Source organism: Python bivittatus, unplaced genomic scaffold (genome assembly GCF_059951505.1).
Source record: "Python bivittatus isolate LINGU-HERP-01145 unplaced genomic scaffold, Pbiv_v1 ctg000700_np1212, whole genome shotgun sequence".
Lineage (NCBI taxonomy): Eukaryota > Metazoa > Chordata > Lepidosauria > Squamata > Pythonidae > Python > Python bivittatus.
Genome location: NW_028277098.1, coordinates 24,918,445 through 24,938,559, shown reverse-complemented (window position 1 = coordinate 24,938,559; position 20,115 = coordinate 24,918,445). Strand labels below are relative to the sequence as shown.

Genomic DNA, 20,115 nt, shown 5'->3' with positions numbered 1-20,115 from the left:
CATTATCCAAAGATTGTGAAGTATGCTATTTCTACAAAAGATCTGAAAGTCATTTTTGTTCAGGCTAGGGTTATACCCATATTCCTTAAGGAACAGGTTTGTGGTCTGGGCATCCTAGATCGAGCACTGACACCAGATAGAGATATCAAATCAGCAGCAGCCCCTTATATCAGCTCCCTACTCAGAACAGAGGCCTGACATTAGGGATTCATGCACTGGTATCACAGAATGTGAGATTTGGATTGAAAACCTGATCATACTTGCCACCTATGAGCAGATTGTCTATATAGACGTAGACTTTGTATGGACAAGTATAATGAAATATGGAACTCATTTATACAAAATGCAGTCGGTGAAAAAAGAATGATAATTATATAAGTGTATTAGAAATATATACTCACTTGAATAATACTTACTGTACATTAGATAAGTATATATAGAATTATAACTGTTAACGCTTATGACAATATATTATACTTTGTTTCTTTTTTTCACTTTTTTAAAGCACTTTTTATGCATTGTTTTTTTTCTTGAGAATGTATGTATTTGCATCATAATTTTCTTCGTGTTTTGTTCTTTTTCTTTTTCCGTTACTATTCAATTTAAAATAAAATAAAAAATTAAAAAAAGGTTTGGAAGAGACCTTGGAGATAATCTTGTCCAACATCCTGAACACTGCAGGAATCTATTACTATGGTATCCCCACTGATGGCCATCCAGGCTCTGATTAAACATTTCCAGCAAAGTAGTCCACTACTTCCCAAGGATGTCTATCCCATTGTTGAACAGCATTTATCATTACATATATTTTTAATATCCACCCCAAAACTACTTCTTTGTCATTTAAATCCATTGTTTCTTGTTCGTTTGAAGCTTCCCTGGCAATCTCTGGGAATGAGAGAACTTTTCTTGTAGCTACCACAAATCCAGAAACAGGAAGTGATCAATTAATCTTGTATTGCATTGCCTGCAATGCTCAACAATTACGTATTGGTAGAAACTAAAACTCAGTACTAGAACCCTGATTTCCTTTCAGTTCATCAGTAACTGTTTAGCAGGTGCAAACCATGATCTCATCTCTTCAAGACACAACTTATTCTGTGATCCATTAGTAAGTCAAATGTTCCTTTTTCAAATTTTACCAATTTCCATTTCACTACTTATGCATGTAATGGTAGGATAAACAATGAACCCCAGGGATACGTTTGCTCAATAGTCATTGCTTTGAAGCAAAGCTGCACACCCAATATACAGACCTCTCCTTTGGCTCACATGCTCAGCAACCTGCCAAAATCTGCCAAAAGAAGTCTGCCAAAGAAACAAGAGTGGAACTTATTCCTTATGTCAAATTTTGTTTTACAGGTATTTGGAAAGTAGCAAGATTTCTGTAGTAGTCTTATCCTTGACAGTTTACTGGGGATTAACAGCTTCTTCCAAATGCTGAAATTCTCAGTGTAAAGAAAGGCAGAGGATCGGATGCATTCTGTTGTGAGATTCCACTGCTATGCCATGCAACAGCAGAGTCCAGGAACAGCTCAAAAGGAATATGCTTAGTGTAAGCCTGGCTATCCCAGTCATATCCAATATGGCTGGAAGGAAAACTGCAGCCAACTGGCAAAAATTAATCAAGTAACTTGATTAAGGAGCCAGTAAGAATCCACACCTCTTTGGCATGGCTCAATTTGGCCCACACAGCCATAGGAAAAATAATAGAATTATATTTTAATTAGTGATAGGCCACCCAACTCTTGACCAGGTCTTTCTTGAACTCTCCATTTATCTGTTTGATGCACACCTTTGCTTTTTACTTGGTTTGGGCAGTGCTGCGTTTTGAAGGCAACTAAAAAACAGAATAGGAAAAACAGTGTGTTTGCTTTCCAAGAACAGTTGGTACCCAGTAGTAAATCCAACATAAATTCCAGTCTTTCTCTTATGAAAAATATATGCCTATTAGGGAGGATCTGATGAACACATCTGTGGTAGAGTCATAATGGATGCTTCACTGAAATATTGTAGCAGAAAAATGGAACCTCAGCCATAAGGATATAGGATCAGCTTTTAGCATACTTATACAAATAATCTAATTTGCTCTAATTACACAATATGAAAAAATAGACTTTGAATTGGAATTCTACATTAATTATGCTTGGCAATTATAAGAGGGTGAAATTGGGTTTACAAGCAAGTACATGGAATTTGGTCGTATTTGAATGCTCGAAAATATTACATTGTGTAAATTTAATCCTCTGTTCCTACTGTCATACTAAAAATTATAGTTTCCTGGGCAATTTGGGGAAATGGTCTGGAGGCCATATGCTGTCCTAAGATTTCCAGTGCAGTAAAGGCTCCTCTCCTGGCTGCTGAGTCAGCCTATTGGTAGGGGCTTTTCAAAGTAACAATGGAAGAAGCATTTGAGCATAAATAAACCAATCCTGAATCTTTCCACAATCAAGAGTTCCTTAACTTTAGAAAAAAATGAGTTTGCTGGATATCAGCAGTGAGAATGAGACATCAATCACAAATCAAAACAAAGATTCTAAACTTCTAAGCTTCTCTTTCCTTTCTTCTTACTTTCAGGCATGTTTGTAGTGGGGGGAAGAAAAAACCAAGATGGCAACCGGGACCACATGATTGAAGCTCCACCCCTTTTTCATATAAATTGAGAACTTTTGCAGATGATTTGGTGCTGATGTTGGAAGAGCCATTGAAAGAGATAGGAGTATCAATGAGAAAATTAAAAGAGTTTGGTGCACTAGCTGGTTTTAAGATTAATAAACAAAAGTCAAAGATGTTAACAAAAGATATGGAGATACAAGATCAAATAGAATTGATGAACAAAACAGGTTTCAAGATTAAGAAAAAAGTAAAATACTTGGGTGTTAATTTGGCAAATATGAATTGTATGTTGTTTCAGAATAATTATGTTAAGACATGGAATGAAATTAAGAAAGACATGTTAAGATGGGAGAAACTACAACTGTCATTGTTAGAAAGAATTTCTATGATAAAATGAATATTTTGCCTAGGATGTTATTTTTGTTTCAGACAATACCAGTTGTGACTACTGATTTACCATTCAAACAATGGCAGAAGGATATACCTAAATTTGTGTGGCAAGCTAAAAAACCACAAATTAAATATAAGGTGTGGCAAGATGCCAAAGAAAGAGGAAGTTTAGCTTTACCTGATTTGAAACTATACTTTGCTGTTTAGTTTGGATGAAAGAGTGGGTGATGCTGAGAAACAAAAGGTTATTGGACTTGGAAGATCATGATTTGAGATTTGGATGGCATGGCTATTTATGGTATGACAAAGTTAAGGTTAATGTAGATTTCAAAAATCATTTTATTATATGTGCCATTTTGAGAATTTGGAATAGATATAAATCTAGATTGTGTCTGAAAATACTTCTATGGCTATCACCACAAGAAGCATATTATAGAAGAGAAATGGTAACTAAGCAGAAATGGCTAACTTATGATGACATTTTAGATTTTTATCATGGAGAATTTAAAATAAAATCAAGAGGAGATATATGTCAATGATTTTCACATGTAGAATTAGTAGAAAGATTTAAAGTTGATAAAAGGACATATGGTTTTGAACATGATAAAACTGTATTTGAAATTGAGTTATGTACTAATGATGAACATCTGATTACTAAAATGTATAAACTTTTGTTGCGGTTTGAAACAGAAGATGAACAAATTAAAGACTGTATGATAAAATGGTCAAAATGTTTTGGACATAATATACAAATGGAATAATGGGAAAGTATGTGGATGAAAGGGTTGAAATTTACATTATGTTAAATGTTGTTTGGCCTTAAGCAAGTATGTGATATCGGCCTTTTTTGCAGTATATCTGCCCAAAAGAAGAGGACCATTGCAGAGTTTCTGTGATTGCTTACTGTTCCTTATCATAATTATAATACAATTATCAATGGACATAAATTGTCTGCTTTCCTCCCTCTTTCTTTAGAAGACAACGACAAAAAGATCTGTGCCTGTGAACATATTTGCCATAGGGATCTCTTAAACCAGTGTTGTCCAAACCTGGCCACTTTAAGATGAGTGGACTTCAACTCCCAGAATTCCCCAGCCAGCCATGCTGGCTGGGGAATTCTGGGAGTTGAAGTCCACTCATCTTAAAGTGGCCAAGTTTGGACAACACTGTCTTAAACTGTTCATCATAAACCAAAGGCTATGCATTCAGGCTATTCATTCAGTACATTAAGTTAGAATTTGAAGTACCCCTAAGGAGTAGTAAAATATTCTGGAGTTCCTCCTGTTGAAAGAACCCAGAAGAGTAGCCTTTGGTCTATTATTCAGGCATTATAGCTTGTGTTCACACAACCTGTTTCACTAGGTCAGTTTAAGATTTAGCTGCATATGAAACTTAGTTAATTTTAACTTTGGTTTGGTTTTGTATGCCAACCCAGACCATTTCCTTAGTTTATGGTGCAATATACTGGGGAAGATTGCAATTGTATTTATAGTGTTACATCCAGATGTAGAAATGAGGCACATTTTTGTTATTTTCAGAGGCGCTTAAAATAAGATGTCTAGCAGAACATCATATTAAACAGAAATGCTAGGAGCGGAAATATATCTCGTTTCCAAATAGCTTGAACAGTTTTAAAACAGGGAGCCAATGTGGTGGAGTTGTTAAGGTATTGGACAAGGAGTAGGGAGACAAATTTAATAAATAATAATAATGACATCAAGCCAGGCTACCCTCAGGCACTGAAGCTCACTGGGTGACTTTCTCTCAGTCCACCTACCTCACAGGGTTGTTGTTGTGGGGAAAAATGGAGGAGGAAGCACTATTACCTTACCATGAGTTCCTGTTACAAAAGGGGGATATAAATCTAATAAATAAATAAAACAACAGTTAAATGACTGCAATCATTCAGTTAAAGTTCAGATTTGGTGCTGAAAATTCTCTGTTACCATACAGTGCAAAGCGTGGTGGTTAAAATGTAAGGCTGATCCTGGCAATGTGAGGTTTAATCTCTTTCCCTCTCTTATTTTTCTCTCAGCAAAGAAACTGTACCTTGAACCTTTCTCTACAACCTGTGAGAATCAAACCCCATCTGGAGAATGAGAATCAGATTTCAATATTATACATCCATAAGTCCTCCTTGTTCATTCTCATACATCGCAATGTAATAATGAAAGGACACCTTTACTTCTCACAAGATAATGAAATATTCCAACGCAGTGTTTTCTTAATGCTGTAAGATCTTGCCAGTGCTTTTAAAAAAGAAAACAATGTTTTCTTCTGCTGCTGCATGTAGGCACATCAGGACATAACAATCCATATACTTTGCTCTACATCAGTGTTACTCAACCTTGGGAACTTTAAGATATGTGGACTTCAACTCCCAGAATTCCTCAGCCAACTTGCTGGCTAGGGAATTCTGGGAGTTGAAGTCCACACATCTTAAAGTTCCCAAGGTTGAGAAACACTGCTCTACATATACATGTGTAGCCTATATTCACAAATGAGTTGTCCACATATCATTAATGAACTAGACATCTCAGTGGGGGACAGTGCAAGAGGGGAATGGGGAAGCATAAAAAGACAGGAACACAAAGAATTGAAGAACCTTTCACATTTTTTCTGTAAATTGCAGGGGATTTACCTCAGACTATTTCCCCTACCTGTACCTAACAGGCAAGGGAGCACAGCTACAAACCTATCCATTTCACAACAGGCTGTGCAAAGCAGGGCGTTTGCTTTATTTATACGCGTGATCCATTTTCAAGAGTTGCAATTTTTCTTTCCCTCTGTCAGTACAGCCATATGGTTAAAGTGATACCCAGAGACTAATGTTGCAGTTGCTAGCTCAGATGGCTTTCAAATAGCATTAGATAAGTTCGCAGAGGATAAAGCTAACAGTAGCTGTGAGTTACGGTGTCCATATGTTATCCTCCAGGATCTGCAGCTGGGGAACAGCAGCAGTGGAGGGCTAATAGCCTTATGTACTGTGGGCCTCCTTGCAGGCACGCGGTTGGTTTCTGTGGAGGAATCAGCTGCTAGTCTGATGCAGAAGGCCTTTTCTAATGTTCTTATAGCTGAATAACAGTTCTCTAGTCCTAGAGATTCCTTCACACTGTAATTATGGGACAGATCTGAGTGTGCTTGTACATGTAGATGTCTAAAAGGATCCTTAACAACTTAACCAAGCTATAATTTCCAGAATAATTGGAGGATTTGTTTATTTATGTGATTTCTAGCCCCTCCCCCCCTTTGCAAAAGCAACTCTGACTGGCTTACAAATTGTTAGAAGCACAAAAAATTCAGAACATAACCAACATCTAAAACAGAATAAATTAGGCCAAAGGTAGCATATCCTCTCCAAGTCTTTTCCGTTCTGGATGGGCTCATCCCACAGTCTGGCCCAATGTCTGGGGGGAAAGCTAGGTTTTCAAGGCCTTATGGAAAGCCAGCAGGGTCAGGACCATCTGAACTTTGGGGAGAAGGGGCCTGCAATACAGAACGCATGACCCTAAGTCCCAGGTGACACTGTCTTGTAGAAGGGACCCAAAGCATGCCCAGTGTGCTGGATCTCATGGGACAGAGACAATTAGAGATCAGTGGTCCCACACAGTGCTGGCTCAGGGCTATATGGTGCCCCTAGGGTATAGGGGCACCACACCCTATAGGGTATAGGAACTCAAGGGTATATGGTGCCCCTAGGCCACACTGACTGATGGCACCACCTCCTGCCAATGCAAAGATATTCATTTTTAGAATGATTCAGGAGGAGGAGTGGCATTGGTGCCTCTAAGCTTTCGGGCCTGAGGCCAGTGCCTATGTAACCTTACCCTAAAGCTCGCCCTGGTCCCACAAGTAACCTGGCCCTGTGCCATAAATGGCTTTATAAGTGATAACCAACACCTTGAATTGCACCTGGAAGCTTATAGGGAGCCCCCGCAGCATTATTGTCATTGTTGTCATTATCAATTAAATCAGGTAAATAATTTAGACTGCTTTGTTTTAAAGATGTCTGGTTTACTGAGTTATGATATTATATCATGATTAAATGTATTCATATTTATTGGCATCCATGAAGGGCAGTCCAAAACTAATGTTTAATAAACAACAATAATGCCAGTATATCTGGTACATAGGATAGCCTTAACAGAGGGCTAAAAAGACACCCCACCCCACCCAACTAAGTGGATCTGTCAGTGAAATTGTTTGAGTCAAAGGTATACAATCTCTGACCACAATCCATCCCCAGGCTGGTTATATTTAATTTCTCCTCTGTTTTCAGTCATATCTTCCTGATAAATTTATTTAAACTGTTTGGGATGTAAAATCTGCAATGAAGAAGATGATGGCATCAAGGCTTAACTTGAATTTCACAGAATTCCTGCTTTCACTGCTGGGGCCAAACTTTAAAATTTGTGAAGTAAGACATTAATATATTTGGATGAGGAAGAGAGTTTCTCAGGCTCTGAAAATTCCCTTCCTGGATAGTGGAACTTTGAAAAATCTGTGAGGACGTCTTAACCAAAACTCTGTGATTAGTTTGCCTTTGCTAAGCAGTATGTTTTCCCATCATAGACCCACAGTTTAAGGTGCTTAAATTATGTTCTGACCACTTGCTTTTCACTCTGGAACTTGATTCTGTCTACTATATTGTGTTAGTCATGCTGGGACAGGGAGGTTTCCCTAGATTTCTTGTTTTGCTCTGAAATAGTTCCCTCTCAGGAAACGGAATCTCTCCATTTGGTTTTACGCTCACACACACATTTTATATTCTGTGATATTGCTACCAGCCACATTTACAGCTTGAAGAATCAAGATACCAATTTGTTTCCAAGCATATAGTTCAGATGCTTGCTTTGACTCATCAGCATCTCACAGAAACTTCCAGGAAACTTGAACTTTTCCCCCTTCACTCGTAGCAACAGAAACAATGAAGCTAATTCTTCAGTTGTAGATCAGAAAGATATTTCTAGGCCCAGGTTGCCAGGCTGCAACCTGGATACCTTATTTGAATTTTTAAAATTGCTGAATTAGAGATGAAACAGCTTCTCCAGTTCCCCCCAGATCCCATCCCTCTGCCTGAACTCTTTCTTTATTCTCTCTTATGCCACACAGCTGCTGAGAAAAGCAGATAAAATGGTAGGAACAGGTGAGAGAGTCTCCTGACACCTCACCTGCCAGTATAGAAGTAGCTATAAATAAAGGTTGAATCTCTAATTTGCAACCTGGCAATCTTCACTTAACAGTCCCAGATGAACTCCACTTAAAAGTGGGTCCAGTTGATTTCAGGAGAGCAGATCAAATAACCATGCCAAAATTTGCATCCCTTTTTAGATAGTTATAGCCAAATTCCTTCTCAAGCTACATGTTTCTTTTAGTGCCCATTTTCATCTATACCACTAGATCTGAATGTGGGTCTTGGAACATAGTGAATTTCATATAACAACTAGAATAGATTACAATACAGTGGCAGGTTGACTGGAATGAATTGTCCCTCTAATGACTGGTGATATTCATCCTGAATCAAGAATCTACATGCCAGCCTATAAACAGTTGCAATTTGATGTTCATAGGATGGTAGACAACTGAAGCTGTAATCACCTCCACTTTCCTTAATTCCAGTAGCCTTCAGTCTTAACTTGAGAGAATCCTTTCCTCATGAATGCATACTCTGAAGAAGAGAGACTTCTGGGCACACTCTAGATCGAGAGCTTTCAAACTTTTTTCAGGCAGCAGAACCTATTCGTTAAAAAAAAAATCATGGAACCTGTGATCAAGAGATAAAGCTCTAGTAATGGAAAATTATTAGAGTGAGTAAAGTAAGTAAATTATTATGATTGCCCTTAGTCTCTCACGGAACCCCATCAATTTCTCATGCAATCATAGGGTTGTACAAAATATCTACAGCACAGTTTGCTGTAGCTCATAGCTCAGTTTATATAGGCCCAAATTAGATTAACTGAGCTGTCCAGTTTCACTCTGCAAACTGAGAATACAATTTATAATACCAGAACTGGTACCCTCCAGAGTGTGTTGAATGTCAACTCCAATGATCACCATCAGGCTTGATCACTGGTCACCACTGTACCTTTCCACTTTTGTGGCACATGAAAAGGAGGATGGGTTCTGTCCCACTGAACTTTTCAACTGGCATCATTAGTATGAGAGGTGCCTTGTTGTGGCTTAGAGGAGAAAATTACCATTTAGGAGGAAAGGAGAGAAGATATAGATGAAGCTGCAATATGAACTGGAATGATAGGAAACTGACTACTTTATTTTTCTGATAGCCAAGTTCAGTAAGATTGTTAGTACAGGATTTTGGGGCAGCGTGTCATCCAGAGACCCATGAGTACAATGAAGGGGAGGGACCCCAAAATGCAGCAGGCCTGGCTTATCAGAATTTGAAACAAATAAAGGAATAGTCACATTATTATGCAATACGCTCCCATAAGATCATTAATTTCAGGGTGGGCTCCCCATAAAATACTAGGACCAGAATCTAACATTACTTAACTTCATTTCTAGGTAAATAGGTAGATCTGCCTCCAAGAATAAGGAGAGATGGGTGTTCAGTGTTATGAAAATGGTCTGCTGGTATTAGAGTAGCCAGAGGCACTTGTCATAGGCTTGGCATTTTTATGGAATGCCAAAATTCATGGGAACACTGTTTGAAATCCACCAATTTCTTGAACATATCAGGCATATTCAGACATTTAGGCAACATGTGTTTTTTTTCAGTTCTAGCAAATTCATTCAAGCATCACCCCACATTCATCCAGCCAGATTACAGACTTGACAAAAAGAAAGCAATATGAGATTGCATATACCTCATAGATAGGTTGCATTTTGGATGGATCTGTAAAAGTGAGCTCCCAGCAGGTTTTGGAATATTGCAGAATATTGTTTAGGAAGCTGGCAGGCTGAATCCATTTACGCATAAACATATTGAATATCCCTGCTTCTCTAGCAACCATCATAACTGCTAAACATTGTGCAGAGTTAAAGGGTTGTGTTTTCTGACAGGCTATACTAATTCTGTGACTATGAGTGAAATGATTCTCCCTTGCTTTGCTTTGCGTTTTTTTGGACTCTTGCTGCCAGGCCAATGTGGGTGGTGATATTGGATAATTAGACTGGCAAGTCCCAAATATTTAATTTCCCTTTTCTAGGATTTCTTTAGTATATATGATTCAATAGAGGCAAGACTGAGTTCACCCATCAAGATGCCATCCTATCAGCCAGTAAAAGACCTGTATCCAAAGGAGCACAGAAGAGAAGGATCTCAAAAGGTCATCCAGGTAAGGCAGATATTTGGACAGTCCACGAAATAAAGTTCTAAAAGTCAGTCAGATTCTATCCAGACACACTACCCAGCAATCTACATCTTGACCACACAGCAATTTGTTAGTTTTTCTAAGCTCGAAGTAGTATCATTCTCACCTCTGAGTAAACAGTTCCATGATTGTCCAGGAAAATTCACAAAGTCTGACCTGATATGCAAAACATATGTTTGATACAGTTCTTCACATAAAGTTTGAAAGCAAAGTAATTTAAATAAAATGGGTGTTTCTTTCAATTGTTAATTAAGGGCTACCAGAGCAGGGCTATAAAACTCTGGATGACCACTGCATGGCAGACAGCAAGGAGAATTCTCCTGGCTTGCCTCCACGTGATTGTCTGGATTTGCATAAAAGTTTAGAAAATCCTGCCAAGCAAAACATAAAGAAACAAGCACATGGAGGGGGATGGGAATATGTAGTAGCAACACAATTAGGCTCTAGAGCAGTGTTTCTCAACCTTGGGAACTTTAAGATGTGTGAGCTTCAGCTCCCAGAATTCCCTGGCTGGCTGGGGAATCCTGGGAGTTGAAGTCCACCCATCTTAAAGTTGCCAAGGTTGAGAAACACTGCAGTAGAGAACCCTAGTCATTGAGTCATTGTCAAGATGGGTGGCTAACATAAAATGATGAAATAAATAAATAAATCCTAGTTGGCCACTGTTCCTCACAGCTAGTGTTTCTTAAAAAAAATCTCTCAGCAGTGATAAGGGTCTGGAGTCAAAATTTAGTCTACCAAAGTCCAAATAACAAAACTCCTTGTTAAAAATGTTCCCCTTCTAGATCTTTGAGCACCTTAAAGATTAACAAACAATACATGTCATATTGTAGGACGGCACTTGAGCTAAACTGAAATGGCATTCCTCTAAAGTGCCTTTTGACTTTAGCGCATAAGGAATAGCTCACCAAACTGTATACATGGAAGCCAAATATTAAAACTTCACTCTATTGCACAGAAAAGAGAATAAAACATAGTTGCTGGCTGTTATTTCATAAGCAGCTCCAGAAGGCAGCCAGCCAGGAAATTTTGGAGTGGAAGGTAGCAAAGGAAGTATTTTCATTTAAACATGAAGGAGTTGCAGGTCTGGTTGTTTGTTTCCACCTGAAAAAAAGTCTTCTCTGTATACATTATTTTGATGACTCTCGCATCCTTTTCACTCTTAATCTCATGCAATGGGCTACCTACAGCACACTTTAAAAAAAAATACTTCCTTTGCTACCTTCCACTCCCCAAAATTTCCTAGCTGGCTGCCTTCTTGAGCTGCTTATGAAATAACAGCCAGCAACTATGTTTTATTCTCTTTCTTGTGCAATGGAGTGAAATTTTAATATTTAGCTTCCATGTATACAGTTTGGTGAGCTATTCCTTATGTGTTACATGAAGTCAAAAGGCACTTTAGAGGAATGCCATTTCAGTTTAGCTCGAGGGCCACAGGCCTCCATATATAGTATTTTGAAAGACAATGTTAAACAAGCCAACTCACATCTTCCTCTTTTCTTCCCTAAAGAAACAAAATACAGAAAATGACTTTCCAATGCTATGAGCTTCTCTGCTGCTGTTTATAACGGCACAGAACTATCATAGATGCTTTTACACATTGTTGCATTCCCATATATCCATCATATCACTTAGTTCCACCTCAAGTGTTACTGTCTGTCAGGACCAAGAGCCCTTGATTTTTATACTCATGTTGCTTTGCAGAAGTTTTTTTTTTGGTATCACTTTTTTATGAAATATTTTTTTAAAAGAAGATAAAAACTAATACAAACTAATATAAAGTGATAAAAAGAAAAAGAACAAAATCAGAGAGAAAGCTGAAAGTGCAAGAAAGAAAGAAAAAGTACAAGAAAAATAGGAAAGAAAGAAAAAAGATGTAAAGAAGTCGCTTCCGATCTTTACAGCAGTTATAAGTACAATTATAAATTTACCTCTTACTCTATGGTTACAACATAATCCTCTTCTTTCTATAATCTATCCTATCTAATCATCAAAACCATAAATCATAAGTTCATTTTTTTTCTGTTTCATGCATAAAATCTATAAGGGGATTCCGGACAGCAATAAACCTAGATATTCTCTTTTCTCTAATCAAGGAAGTCAATTTAGCCATCTCAGCAAATACTATCATCTTCACCAACCATGCCTCCATTGTGGATAGTGCTGAATCTTTCCATCTTTGTGCATACAATAATCTCACTGCAGTTATCATTTACAAAAACAAAGTTCCACGACTTTTTTCCACTGTTTGTCCATCAATCCCAAAAGAAAAACCTCTGGTTTCAATTGTATATTAATCTTTAAAATCATCCGAAGCAGTGTATGTATTTTGAATCCAGATTTTTCTAGCTTTTTTATACATCCACCAAACATCGTAAAATGTCCCTTCTTGTTGTTCATATTTCCAATATAAATTTGAAGTGCCTTTATACATTCTAGCCAATTTCTCTGGTGACATATACCAACAGTACGTCATTTTATAAAAATTCTCTTTACGATTATAACAGTGTAAATTTCAATCCTTTCAGCCACATATTTTTCTATTGTTCCATCTGTATATTATAACCAAAATTTTAGCTCACTTTATCATACATTCTTTCACTTGCTCTTCTTCTATTTCAAATTTCAATAAAAGTTTATATATTTTAGCAATTACATGTTTATCATTTGTACACAAATCTATTTCAAACTCAGTCTTACAATGTTCAAAACCATAAATTCTTTCATCTACTTTAAATCTTTCTAATAACTGTAGATAAGAGAACCATTGACAACTATATCCCTCTGTCACCAGTTCTTCTCTTGATTTTATTTTACGTTCCCCTTGACAAAATTGTAATATCTCACAATAAGTTAGCCATTTGTGTTTGGCTATTATTTCTTGTCTATAAAATGCTTCTTGTGCTGAGAGTCACAAAGGTGTTTTCGGGGACAACCTAGGTTTGTAACTATTCCATATTTTCAATATGGCACATCTAACGTAACGATTTTTAAAATCCACATTAACCTTGACTTTGTCGTATCACAAATATCCATGCCACCCAAATCTCACGTCATGTCCTTCTAACTCCAAAAGCCTTCTATTTCTCAGCAACACCCACTCTTTCATCCAAACCAAACAGCAAGCTGCAAAGTACAATTTCAAATCAGGTAAACCCAATCCTCTTTTTTCCTTTGCATCTTGTAACACCTTATATTTAACTCATGTTTTTTCCCCTTGCCACACAAATGTAGATATATCCTTCTACCACTGTTTAAATGGTGCATCTGTTGTCAAAACAGGTATTGTCTGAAACAAAAACATCATTCTAGGTAAGGCATTCATTTTTATCACAGAAATTCTCCCCAACAATGACAGTTGTAGTTTCTCCCATCTTAACATATGTTTTTTAACTTCATTCCATGTCTTAACATAGATATTTTGAAATAACATACAATTCATATTCGTTATAGTGATACCCAGATATTTTACCTTATTCTCAATCTTAAAACGCGTTTTATTCACCAATTCTATTTGATCTTCTATTTTCATAATTTTGGTTAACATCTTTGTCTTTTGTTTATTAATATTGAAACCTGCTAATATACCAAATTCTTTTAATTTGCCCATTAATATTTCAATTCCCTTTAAAGGATCTTCCAGAACCAACACCAGTCATCTGCAAAACCCCTTAACTTATAAATTTCTTTTTTAATCTTTATTCCCACAATCCTCTCATCTTGCCTTATATCTCTGTTCAATATTTCAAGAACCAAAATAGACAAGAGAGGGGACAGTGGGACAGTATTCCTTTTTGTATCTTATGCGGTTTCGTTAGATCTCCATTAACGATTATCTTACCCATTTTATAAAATTCTCTCCAAAATTAATATATTCCAAAACCTTGAACAAGAAAGCCCAGTTCAAATTGCCAAAGGCCTTCTTTGCATCTAAGAAAATCAATGCAGCTTGTTTTTCATTAAGTTGCTCCAAATATTCCAAAGTGTCCAACACATTTCTAACATTGTCCTTTAACTGTCTTTTAGGTAAAAACCCACATTGATTCTCATGAATAAATTCTTGCAAAATTCTTGCTTTGCAGCAGGTCTTGAAAAAATATCCTGAAACCGAGAAAGAACTGCACTGTTTGAGTGTTTTCTTCTCTGAAAGCACCTGACAGCCTGAAATCCCTCAGTACTGTCATTTTAGGTTATACTATGAGATTCTGTCTATTGAACTAAAGCCCCAGGCCTAGAAACTCACAAAGCTTTTCAGGGATCTTTCTTTAGACTTCCTCTCAAATAGTTGTTTCCAGGTGTTTCCGTCAGCTTTGGTACTGCAAGATGGTCATAATGTGCAAATATGTTCTTCTCAAGAAAGTAAAAACAGACTTCGGATGGGTACAGAGTACAGGAAGAATCCCAGGTTTCTGCATTAGTTTCTATTTCTTGTTTGTAAGGAATCAGTGGGAGATTGAGGGGAAGGAATGAAAATATATTCCTCTCAATTTCCCCTTGCAGAACTTCAGGAATCTTGGAAATTTCTAGATGGATGGATGGATAGATGCACACACAAATCACACATCTGTACTAACAAGTGGGGTGCCCTCTGTGACTTTTCAGAACAATAAAAAGCACACTTTTAGGTTCATTTTCAAAGCACCCTTTTTACCCACATCAGCTTCCAACACCTCTCCCTCCTTCCTTCAATACTGCCATTACTACAGTCCTTGCTTGAAACTCACAAACATTTGAATCACTTTCTGGGTCAGATGCTGATGGCCACTGACAAGTGTAGGTCAAACTGTGTGAAACAGCTGTTGACTATCACCGAAAATGTCTTCTAAGAATATCTGCTCCAAACCTGCAATATTGATGAGACTCACACTGGGAGGGGACACAGTCAATGCTTACTGACAACTTTTTTCTAAGTTGCTCTGTGAATTACTTTGGAAAAGAAGCACAGGTTGAACGGCTCCAATGCGTCGTTCCTCACCACCTCTGCTCTCCTGCTGAGTTTTCAATAAATACAGGAATCTGAACTCCTATTCTGTCCAGGCTGCAAGGGCCTGCATGTTGCATCACCAGAAGGAGCCAAAGAGAATGCTTGTGCAGCAGAAATAAGGTATCACACACAGGAGCCCCAGCAGATCTTCCCCGAAATAACTAACTAACTAACTAACTAACTAACTAACTAACTAACTAACACCTCACATGGTTATTTTCCTTCTATGAAGCTACACAGTGCAGCTTTGACCACCTATAGAAATTGCAACAACGCTCTGAGCACATCCCAAATTTCTGGAGCTTTGCCCCCTAAGCATCTGCCAAAAGGACCCGACACTGATTGTTTAATGGTCTACAAATATTTACTTTCACTGCCACCCCTAACTTACTTAATGTCCCATCCTTTTAATGTTTTTGGCTGATAATATATGTTTGGCATCAGCACACACAACCCTCCCCCTTTTTGTCTGAAGCAAAATTGGGATGATACCATGTGCACACGTGATCTGATCTGATCTCATCAAGTTGCCCTCTCTCCATTTGCAACCCCCCCCTTCTCTTTCATTTTTTTTTTTAAACAAACAAGACAGGCTCCCTCCCCTCCAAGAGAAAAGGAAGGGAGAGGTGGAGGTTCCAAGGCAAGTGGACAAGGATGGCTGGGCTTCCAAATCGCCCTGGGGAGATTCCAGAGGCCCCAGTCATCCTTCTCCCCGTGCCATCCCTCCCTCTGAGCCAAGATGAGGCCAGGAGACGACCGTTCGGCCACCACGGCTGGGCATGTCGGACAAGACCTTCTCGCCGTTTCCAGCCGGCGCCTACCATCTTGACATCCCTCTCAACCTTGCCACTACACTACTGCGCTTAGACGCGTTCCAGGCACACGCACGCAGAGCCCAGACACGCTCGCCGGCTCCCTCGGAGCTTTGCTCTTCGGCTGGCGTGTCTGCGAGGGCAGCGGCGTCCCCCGCGCACGAGGGGGCCGCGCTGGCGAGGACTCTCCCTCTCCCCCGTCCAGCAGAGCCCCAGGGCCGCGCGGGCAGACTCACCTCCACGAAATAAAAGCAAGGCAACAGGGTGACGCTTTCCTTGGTAGTCACTTTGCTTTTCGGCCTCTCCTTCGCAGGCATGCTGATCACGGGGCCGAGGTGGGGAGCGGGCGCGGGCGCGGGGGGCAGCGCGTTCGCCACGGGGGCCGGGGCGCTCCCGGGAAGCCTTCCTGCTCGGCTGCCCCAGACCCGCGCGGTGATGTCACATTCCCCCGGGGCCACCTCTCGCCGAGGAAGGAGCGCGCAGCCGAGCAGGTCTTCCTCTCTCGGCGGCAGCAGCAGCAACAAGCCCCCCTGCTCGCTGCCGCCGCCGCCGCCGCCGGCGCTGCACGGCCGGCCTCCCCTCCCGCTCTCGGCCACCAGCCGCCTGCTCTCCTCCTTCTCCAAAGCTGCGGCAATCAGCGCCTCCTCTTGCCCGCCGCCGCCGCCGCCGCCACGGTCCACGCCGGGATAGACCCCTTGCTTACATCGAGCCGCAGCCGTAGCTCTCGCAAGCCGGCTTTTTCGTGCAATATTCATAGATCTGACGTCAAGGAACCTGCTCCATGCGAAAAGGGGAAGGGGTCCGTTTGTCTACATGATGAAGCTGGAAGAAGAAGAGGAGGAGGAAGAGAAGGAGGAGGCAGGCGAGCGAGCGAGCGAGAGGAAGCGGGCGGGGGGAGAGGGATGCAGCCCCCTTAACCCCTTCTCTCCTTCGTCTGAACGCATTATTGGGCGAAGATTTACGAAACGTCAGGGAGGGAGGGAGGGAGGGAGGGAGGGAGAAGTGGAGGAATAAGCTAGCTCGCGAGGGAGGGGAGAGGGGGCGTGGCAAGAGGCTTTTTCACAGGTTGCGTTTTTGAGGAGCAGCCGGACATGTCGGCAGCCTCACTTGCAGACGCGATAGGTGCCTTTCTAGACACAACAGCCTGGTTAGGCGCGACACCGCCATTCGCGCGAGCAGCCCCTGGGAGAATGGGTTCCCTTCCTTCCGGAGGACATAAGTGAGGGGGGCAAAGGATACGGTGTCCGAGTTAGGATGTTGGACTACGGGAAGTGCCATTCGTGGGTGGCTTTGGGTCAGTCATGGTCTCCTTTCCTCAGCCTGACTCCCAGGGTGGTGGATGTGAGGGTTATTTGGACTATCCTAAGAGCCCAGGGCATAAGGTGGGACAAAAAGGCAATGAGCACTGTAACAAGCAAGGATTCTGCCTTTCCACCCTGGGGTCCTGGCCCAGAACATCGCAACGCCTAGTTTCATCCCCTTTGGCACTTTTCATCCCAAATCATTATTCTCACGATGGTGCATCATATTTAGTTCAGCCTAGTCTGGCCCAGAGACTGGTTCAGAGAGGCAGGATCCTCCTTTGGTGCATAAGAGCATGTGAGAATGGGCTACTGGAGAGAGAAGATGAAGAGACTTTAGTAGTTCCTCTGAACTTTTGAAATGCAGTATTTTTCTAGCTGAGTTATTTGAATACATTCAGACCACACTTTCGGAGTCCAGGAATTAAACAATGTGAAACAGTCCTTCATTCTGCAATCTTGCTTTGCTTTGGGGAAGTAGAAGAAGCAATTCTAATCTATTCCTAACAGTTAAAAGAAAGGTCTGGGCTCAGGTTGGCCTGGAAGACATGCAACAAGTGTACAAACAGACTCAACCTTGTGTATTATTTAACATCCAACAGGAGGATAAGCAACCTTGTGTATTATTTAACATCCAACAGGAGGATGAGCACCCACAAGGAATGGGCTTCCCCCATAGCTAAAGCAGCCCACAAGGACGGCAGATGTGAACAATAGAAATGACCTTGAAATGTTATAATTGACTATGGCATTTAATGCTGTGTTATTTGAAAAGCAAGATACTATTTCAGATTTCAGTAGATTCTAGCCGATGTGCAAGAATATAGAAAAGGGGAGGAGTTATTATTGTTCTGTTCTTGGAATAGCACATCTTTTAAAAAATAATGAATTATTTAACTCAAATCTCCCATTTTGAAATCTCTGAACTAGCCTGCATGTTAAATGGTTGCTGTAGCAATTTAAACATTGGTCTGCAAGTTTAAAAGGAGACACTGTCCAAATTAGAAGCGTAATTCCAAAATTTTGATCATGACACACTTTCTGTTGCAGATGGAAAATAACCCACTTGTATACCCATGGGGGGGGGGAGCAGTGGTGGGAAATGTTGGAAACAGCAGAAATGCTTCAGAAGCCATGATGCTTGTAAGGTGCTCACCTGCCACATTTTCCTGAAGGAATAAATGGGAGCTTAATAATAAGCAAGGAAATGAACTAGTTTCACACAACACATTAGACCACAATTGAAACAAAGTCACTTACAAGAATTTATTGATACAAAATGTGATCATGGCATTCTCCCTTATCAATCATTTAACCTATGATTTTAGCTTGTGACAGCATGGCAATCCAAACCCCAAACAAGCTGGTGTGTTGTGTGAATGCACTCTTTGAGTGCTAGCTTGGATTATCTATCCATCCACCTCATTCACAGAATTTTTATCAGGGGTCCAGATAACAGTATCCTCCATTTATAATTCTCTCATCTTTTCCTATCATTTGTTCCATCACTTTTCTTTCTAGAGTGAAATATTATAGCTGCTTAGATGTTATTTCTGAGAAATTATTATAAGAACTAGACTCCCTTCTCCCCCCAGATTCATTTTGGAAACTTGCTTTAGGCAGAATTTAACAACAATTTGGAGAAATTTTCTTCTGGTATTTCTGAATAAAGCACCTAGCTGAGTTTGGTTGACTGCAGAAATATGAACTTGGTCAGAACTGGTTGGAACATGGATGGGGTATAATCTGAAAAGCCCAGAGATGTAGGCTATGCTGGGAAGTGAAAAAAACATCTGGAATACGATGGCAAACCACTTCCATATTCTGGCCAGCTATTTGTCATATTTTTTTTCTGGCAAGAAAACTATATAATGTGTGGATGTACTGTAAATATCTAGTTAAATAAAAATGAGTTTAAATTCCTTTAATTCTGTTCACAATTTTTTCTATGCAGTTTGTTTCACAGTGTCTTACTGATCAGTAGTTTCAATGTTCTCTTTAAATTCTATGCTGAGTCAAATTTGGTGGCACCTCTAAAGGGTTCACTGAACTTTCCATGAGGCCAGTCTGTGCCAATCAATGTCTACCTGTCCATTTTGTGTTAACTTTTTTAGAAAGAGATTTCAGTGAAGGGCTTTAACCCTTTTTAGAAGCATATTTTAATGCTTAAACTGACACTTATTTTAAAATCAGAATTGATCTTTCTGTCTTTTATCTTCCAATGTGATGGTTTTAGTGTTAATCTGAATTGCGCTTCAAAGCTGTTCTCATTTATTTATTCATTTATGAAATCTATATACCACTTCAGTCCAACTAGACTCTACATGCTTTAAATTTATTTAATAAAATACTATAATGATGATGATGATGATGATGATGATGATGATGATGATGATGCTGCTGCTGCTGCTGCTGCTGCTGCTGCTGATGATGATGATTAGACTGGTGGCTCCAGAATCAATCCCAAATCATTCCCTAGAAAAGCTGGATCTTTAGAGCTTTCTGGGGTGGCTTAGAATTAAGCCTCATTGAATTTAAGGGCACCTAATTCTGAATAGACTTGTATAGTATTGCACTTTATATTATTTGAAGTTTTTCTCTGAAAGTATAACCTGCTTTAAGGACAATGTATGAATATGTATGTGAAAATTCATATAGAATCAATGGATAATATTAAATGT

The 20,115-nt window shown here is 39.6% G+C and overlaps 1 protein-coding gene across 1 annotated transcript in view; it reads right to left on the bottom strand.

The window, feature by feature from the left end:
• The window catches only part of PLPPR4 (phospholipid phosphatase related 4), a 38,994-nt gene extending 22,062 nt beyond the window's left edge, over window positions 1–16,932 (bottom strand). The window contains exon 1 of the mRNA XM_025175505.2: window positions 16,370–16,932. Coding sequence (XP_025031273.2) covers window positions 16,370–16,888 — 519 coding nt within the window. The 5' untranslated portion in view covers window positions 16,889–16,932. The remainder of the gene's footprint in view (window positions 1–16,369) is intronic.
• Window positions 16,933–20,115: the final 3,183 nt, after the last annotated feature.